Below are 7,949 nucleotides of genomic sequence, written 5' to 3'. Positions count from 1 at the left end.
AAATTGGATGCTTATCTTGCTGGGATCCTATGACCCCAGCTGACTTCCTGCCCTTTGGGCAGGGGGCTGGACTTGATGATCTCCCGAGGTCCCTTCCAGCCCTAATGTCTATGAAATCTATGAAATTTTTATTATTGGCCAACATCATGAACAGACAACATCTAACAAAATTGTTTTCTACTGAAAACTGGATTGTTGGCAACATGAAATTTGTAACTGTCTGCTTTCTGTCCAAAATTTCAGTTCTTTTGGGGGGAAAAAAGAGTCTCTAAATACCAAAGGGCACCTATATGCGTGCCTGATGCCTGGCCCAGCACATTCTAATTAGAACACGTCAGAGCAGACTCGATTAATCGAGTTTACCGGAGGCTGCTAATAGCACACTTCAGCAACCTCGGCATTATGTGTATTCAGCATCCCAATGCTTAAAAATGGCAGCCAGGGTGCTCTAACTAAAGGTTATTCAATGAGCTTTATTTAAGGCACCCCTGCTGCCACTTTTGAAGTACAGGATGCCGAATATATGAGACTCTCTCCAGGTGTTTTTAATTACAGTGGCTGTAAGAGCCACTGTAATTAAAGTGCCCCCCCCTCCACCCTGGACAATGTGTAAAGATGCCCAAAGTGTCTTGGGCTTCAAAATAAAATATTTTGGCACAAGTCTGAAATATGCTAACTTGGATATTGCCATCTGGGCACCTCATGGTTGCTATTGTTTGGGTGCATCACACGTCTAGCCTCTTCTGCTTGGTAGCGTAATTAATAGGGGGTGAGCAGGGAACTAGCCCAAGATGCCAACTTGGACAGGCACAAAAATAACAGTAACTGCCAGTGGCCCGGCCACTGCTCTGCCTCATGTGCTGCTGCTACCCAGGGAGCAAAACTGCCCAGCTGTATCTCTGCCTCTGTTGGTCAAGCCCCTTCGTATCCCATGATGAGGCACCATGACCAGTACATTTCTCTGACATACTACCTCCCCTCCACAAGAGGGGAATCCAAGAGATTTAGGATGGCAAGGGAGCTAGGTTCTTGGGAAGTTCGGGGATCTGTAGCACCCAAATTACAACTCCCCAGAGGCTCTAGTGAGATTTCAGACTCAAACAAATTTTTCTGAACAAAACATTTTGATCTTTGATTATTTTTTCCATTGAAAAGGTGAATTTTTTTTTTTTATGAAGAAAATAGTTACTCCCAGGAAGCTGATGACTCCATTACATGCCTGATTCTGCCCTTCTGCTTTATTTATCAGCATAAAAAAAAGGTTCACATGCTGGCCATCAGGATCACTAGACATAATTATATACCTGGCAATGTAAGACTAGGGAGAAGAGGTACTGATTACCTGTAGAAAATCCCATTTTCTTGTGGCACTTCGTAAATTCAATATTAAAATAGGTGACCAAGGCATGAATGTAATCGTTACGCTGAATTTGGAGGCAAAATGCAGATGTGAATGCCAGTTCTTCAGTCTTCACAGTATAAATATCCACTTCCTGTGTTTAGAGGGAAGACAAAGAACAAGCCCTTTTCATAACAGAAGTTTGCATGGATTTAGTAGATGAGGCGATCTGATCTGTTTATACATGCTAAGGGATGTATTTAAGCATATTATTTATTATTCAGCAATGTTGGTACCTTGTAGCTCTAAGACAGCAGTGGCATGTTCTAGAAAAGTAGCATCCATGTAATCGGCAAATAACCCAGATGAGTGATTTTAAAGTAGGCAGCCAGTCAATTAACTCTGTAGCTCAGCAGAGAACAATGGACGGGCCACTCATTAAAAGGGAAGTTTGCCTTTGAGAGTGACAGTCCTTAGAAATAAATTATAAAAATATACTTGATAACAGAGAGTAAAAGTAGAAGCGGAGTTTAAGACCAATTTTGGTGTGAGTAGGAAAGTAGAAACGGAGTTTAAGACCGATTCATAATTACTTACTTGAGTAACACCTACTCACATAAGTAACTATGGCAGAATCAGATACTTAATTACTAATCCAGGACAGTTAACATGGCTGCCTCTGGGGTTAGGCAGGAATGGATCCAGGGAGGGCAGTGTTGCAGACGGACTCCCATTTCAGTCGACCACATCAGGGAAGCAGCAGCTGGGGACTTTTATCTAAATCTCTGAAGCAAGTAAAAATCCATCCCTCCCTCCCTCTCTGTGCTCAGAACCACCTTACCCTGTCCCACTTCTCCTCTCCCCCACCCACTGCTGCCACTGTCTCTGGCTGCCCTGGGGGCAGGGGCAGGGATGGGGGTGCAGGCAGGGATGGAGAGAGCTCTAGAGCCACTCCTGTCTACTCCAGCTGGTGTCTGCATGGAGCCAGGCTCAGCCCAGGACAGAAGCAGTAGTGGGATGGTTACTCCTCCTTCCTGGTCCTCCTGTGTTCCCTGCCAGCCCAGGAGCAGGCATGGGGGAAGGAAACCTGTCCACTGCCACTGCTGTCTCTAGCCAAGTCTGGCTCCACATGCAGCCCAGCCAGAGCAGGACAGGAGCGACTCTGGAGATCCCACCCCAGTTCAGCTGGGGACAGCAGCAGCAACAGATGGGGGAGCAGAGGGATGGGAGCATAAGGGAAGGAACATGCCACTGAGCACAGATGGGAAAGGAGTTGGGGGGAGGGGGGGGAGGAAGGAAGGTTCTTACCTGCTTGAGGGAATTCAAAAAAGTCCCCCACTGTAGCCACCCTCACCTGCTCAGTACAGGTCACAGTTACTGCACCCCCTTTCTGAAATTCTGGATCCACCCACAGGAGAAATCAGATGCTGGACTGAAAGGAAGCAGGCCATGAAAGCTGGCAGCAGCAACAGTGAGAAAATTAAGGTGTAAGACATCTGTTTACCTGTGTCAGGCCTGATAGAAGATGTAGGGATTTTTCATCACTTGTATGAACTGCACACAGATATATAGCTGGATGAATAATGCAGAAATATGACATGAATATTCATTTGGATTTTTAAATTAGCTTGCTTCGGCCAGGTCTGGAAATATCGCAATGAATAACCCAGCCTTAGTAGCAATGAGGGTAAGATGAGTTCATAAACCTTTGTCTAATTTCTGGTTAAGAACATTTGTCAAGTTGGTTAATACCTAAGACCACTTCTGTCCACTTTGATTTATGTGGGCACTTCTTTTTTTCCCTCAGAAGAGAAAATGTAATATCTGTGTTGGGCTAAACAAACAGAACATTCAAAGTATGAAATGACCTCACGTCTCTTGGCCCTGCTTTCTGGTCTTGTATTAAATAATGGATTCCAAATATGAAGCAGAGGGATTTTTTTTTTTTATGACCACAGAAGCAAATTATGTGGTTTCAGTAAATCTTGAATATTGTGTTTAGCCACAGATGCAGACTCCAAGACAATTTACTTATGCTGATACTCAGCTCTCATGCTTCAGGGCATCAGTTTATAGACTTAAGAATTAGAAGACCTCTCCCCATCTATGTACAGCATTGCACAGTCGACAAGGTGGTGTAATATACATGTTATTAGCCTCAGAATACTGGACACTGTAAGAGGTGGGATACCAAGCTCATTCTTATCTGGATGGTATAGGTACTCTAACATTCCTAATGGTGCATTTCATGGTACAGTTTAAAATAAACCCATTTTCACTTCCTTTTATGTTGATAGCTAGATGTGAGCACTGGGCAACAAACTGAATATACCATGTATTATTCTTTCTTTATCAAAAGCAGGAACACCAATTTTTAAAAAGCCCTGTTCTTGCCTAGTGTGGCATAAAAGTTTTATTCTATAGTACAGAAATCTAAAAATGAAACATGGGCCAGATGCTCCTCTTCATTAAACCGGTTTAAATCTGGAGTCATTCTACTGCAGTGGTTCTCAATCTTTTTAGATTCAAGACATCCCACCGAAAAGAACAGCTCTTAGCTTTCACTCATATTGACCACAGAAAAATAGAGCAATTCTTCTGTTGCAAAGAACTCAGAAAGGTCACAACAGGGCAGAATGTTATTTGACACTATGGCATCCCATTTGAAATTTCTGGGTTTATCTTGTGCATCATGTGTAGGAATGTAGGTAATGCTAATATTGCATGGCACCCTTAAAAAGATCTCACAGCACCCAGGGGGTGTGGTTGAGAATCACTCTTTTACTGACTTCATTGGAGTCTCTCCAGAGCTATACCAGTGCAACAGAGATTAAAACATACATAAACATATAATACAATTCTAGATGTTGATAACTGCAGGCAATAATAAAAGACATACAAAGAGAAAAATAGACATGCAACTATAATCTGGCAGTTGATTTCCTTTCATAGATAACACAATTCATGTGTGTTTTGTTTTGTTTTTAGAAGATAAAGATATCGGGCAAGATGGCCTTATTTTTAACAAGAGTCTTGTTTTGGCATGAGATCGGAGATGTATTGTTCAAGAACAGTTTCCCATGATGAAAATGATTTTATTGTTGCCTAAGTCACCGTGCCTTACCTGTCATGCTGAGTCACTGAATTATCTGTTATACATTTATAAGTGGTCCAACTTAAAACCACTTGGATTGCTTTAAAGTGTTGTTCACTAGCAAAAAGTGATTCTGAATAAAAAGTGATGCAGGGGCTCTGTTTATTATTTTACAATGATATCCTAAAAAGTATGCACATTTTACAAGTAAAACAGAAAAAGATTACCTTATTTATTTGAATCTAAGACAAGGCTGTCCCCCCATCCAACATGGGGGAAGCACCCCTCATGTTAGATTCAAGTAAAAGCCAGGAGGGGAGGAGTAGCAAACCCAAACCTGAGGTCAAAGTTGCAGCTACAAGTGCTGCCCCCCTGCCACCTACCCCCCAGAGCCTTTGCTCCCCACTGCAACCTCAACCTATCTTCTCCTTGCAGCTCCAGCTTTGACTGGGGCCTACTTCAGCTGGGGGCAGGGAACATGCAAAACAAAACAAAAATAGTTACTTAGCCAAGATTTGGCAAGCCAAATCATATCTCTGGTAACAGCTGTACAATGCCATTGTCTTCAGTGCATTTTCACAGATGTCATTGAATCAAATATAAAGAATATATTTATATTTGATTCAATGAGAAGGTAAACTGGGGGGGCAGCCACTTGAATACCCTGCTGCCTGCCGTCCCCACTTGCACAACTCCTGCCTGCTCCCCCTGGTGCCAGCATCTCCTGCTTGACCCTGACCCACCACTTGCCCCCCTTCTATCAGTACTCCTGAAGGTAGAAGAAGGAAATTTGTTGTTTTTGGGTTTTTTTGTTTGTTTTTTTTTTGGGGGGGGGGGGGCGGGGCAGGGAGGGGGCAGATTTAAGATGACCCTCCCTTAATTAGATTCTAGACATGGAGAACTATGAACAATTAAAAAGAATTGATAGTCCATATCTGGAATGTAATATTGGAGGCTCATCTTGGATTTTTTTTAAAAAAGTACTGTATTTATTGAACTCTATTGTACAAAATTAGCTTGAAATTTCCTTTTTTACCCCAAACAGTAAGAAGGACTTTCATGCAAAAGCAGCGATTTGGGGAGCTCCAAATGTGGATACATTTTGAAGGGGTCTGATTTCCACTGATCATGTGAAAAATCAAATTGCTTTATGATGATTCTAGTTAGGGGGACCCGAAGCAAAACAAAACAAAAACGGTTACTTAGTCAAGATTTGGCAAGCCAAATCATATCTCTGGTAACAGCTGCACAATGCCATTGTCTTCAGTGCATTTTCACAGATGTCATTGAATCAAATATAAAGAAAAAATCAGTTGGTGAGGCACTGTAGGGAAGAGAATCCAGCTCCCTCTTGCTGTAGGGAAGATAATTCAACTTCCTTGGGTTGGTTCTGCACAGTGATACAAAATCAAAAGCAGTAAAAAGTTCCTTTCACCAGCAAAGTCAGCAGGATAGTCTCAGGAAATGTATAGGGAGCAGCAGTGTTGGTCACAAAAGTAGCATTCTGTAGAGCAGAACCACTCTAATTTTCCTTCCCAAGAAGGAGATTAATTTTTTTTTATTGATTAAACAGTACATTTTCAGAACTGACTTAATCTTTGTTCCTAATGTTCCTCCATTCCCTTTTGCCTGCTAGGCATTCCTATACCAGATATGTGTTCTGCTACTCAGTCAAAATCCCAGGTGGCTAAATGATAATTTTGCATAAAATTAGACAGAAAAGCCATGCTCCACCACATTTTTCTAAATTATGTAAAAATTGGGCATAATTGAGCATAAGTCTGGTCAAAATAGAGTCCCTAATTTAAAAAGAAGGAGAAAAAGAAAGTGTTAAGCTGAGAAACAATAAGAGTCATAAAAATAGCAACTAAATACATAGGACCAGATTGCAAATGGAGCCTGAGCAGAAGCACAAAGTGGGATATGCATGTCGAGAGCCTCCCCCGCATGTACAGAGGCAGAGACAATGATGCTTTTTGTTGTTGGGGGAGTAGAGGGCCTGCCTCTGTCCTGGGCTCCAAGTGGTACTAGTCATCTTAAGAGTATATGAATGTCACAGGAGGGATTAAAGGAAGGGAATGGGACTTTTCCTCTCAAATTTCAACAGTGAGAGCAAAGGGATAGCAGCCTTACTTATGCTTAAGACTTTCCTGAATGATGGGATTTCATCCAGGGCTCAGGCCAGCTTGGTCTTGATAAGACAATCCCTAGTCCTCTCTCAAAAGTCTGCCTTGCCTAAAGCTCTCCAGTTGGCTGCCTGCCACAATTTCCTGCCTCTTTGGTTAAAGCAGGTGATCAGGGCCACTTGGGAAGCATTCACAGCTCACCTCCTTCTTCTTGCTACCCACTATAAAACTCTGACAAGAGGGAATTGGGGAAGGGGAGTAGGAAGATGCTTAATACTTGGAACAGCTCTGCCTCCTCTGGCCCATTCCTGTGAAGAACCAGGGAAGTTCTTCTGCTCCTTCCACCTATTCTCCCTGAAGCATCTGGCTGAGGATGGCAGACAGGAAGCAGGAAGGGAATAAGATGACCCTGCTGCAGTTGTGCTCCTGGTCCTTGAGAGGTGGTACAGAGCCCGAGGAGCAGCCCAAGCAAGATGGTGGAGGGGAGGCAGAACTGGTGGGGAACACAGCTGGGGAACACTGGGAAGACAAGTCTAGGGGCCAGTCAGAACTGGTATAGGTGGTGGTGTTGTCAGGAGTCGGCCTTGACTAGTCCTAGTTGTCCCTGATTTATCTAAGCGGACCTAACTGCCAGCAGCCAGCTACTTCGGTTGGCCCTAGTTACTTGCAGGGTTGTGGCTGTGCTTTTAACCAGCAGCCCTCTCAGTGTCCAGCAGGTTACTCAACAGGATATTCTTCTATCTAGTTCCTGGCACTTGGACCTGGCTTAAATCCTTGTTTCTAGTCTTTGACCACCCTTACTCTGCTGGTGGTCTCAGAATTATAGGAGTGGCCCCAAACTTTTTTATATTGCAACATGGAACTGGATTGTAGAGAACGATGTTTTTAGACTATTGGCTTTGTGTTGGCTTAGCTGGGCTTTCCTACAATTTTCTGTTGTACATTTTGTCTAGGGCAATGTGAATAAATTATTTGGGGGTCCACTGGTTGAGCCACAGCTTTTTAAAAAATGGGTTTGGATCGACCCAATACTGGATTTTAAAAATTTTTTTTTTTTTAGTTAATTGAGAAAAAATATTTCAGGCATTTAACTCATGAGGTGTTGAGTGTAGATAACTTGAGCTGAAGCAGCTCTGAAGACAAGTCCTGAAGTAGTGGACTTTATGCTAATACTTGGATTGCCTATTTTTTTGATGTTAGCTTGCATAGTGCATGGTAAGAATCATTTCTAAAGATTCAGTCCATGGATATGACTGAGAGTATTTTTTAATTTAATTTTTAGATGTGGACTATGTATTTTTAAAGGGACCAGGGAAATCAAACTATTCTACCATTTGTTCTTCCATTATCCATCTCTCTCTTGCTTACTCCATTTTTAAAGTATATTTAG

General features: G+C 42.5%; 1 protein-coding gene across 1 annotated transcript in view; it reads right to left on the bottom strand.

Moving 5' to 3' along the window:
- Positions 1 to 7,949, bottom strand: part of PRMT8 (protein arginine methyltransferase 8) — a 63,790-nt gene that overhangs the window by 11,951 nt on the left and 43,890 nt on the right. The window contains exon 9 of the mRNA XM_019543862.1: positions 1,343 to 1,493. Coding sequence (XP_019399407.1) covers positions 1,343 to 1,493 — 151 coding nt within the window. The remainder of the gene's footprint in view (positions 1 to 1,342; positions 1,494 to 7,949) is intronic.

Source organism: Crocodylus porosus, unplaced genomic scaffold (assembly GCF_001723895.1).
Source record: "Crocodylus porosus isolate Cpor-Errol unplaced genomic scaffold, CroPor_comp1, whole genome shotgun sequence".
NCBI lineage: Eukaryota > Metazoa > Chordata > Crocodylia > Crocodylidae > Crocodylus > Crocodylus porosus.
Note: the sequence above shows the minus strand (reverse complement) of the source record. Positions and strands in the feature narration are given on the sequence as shown.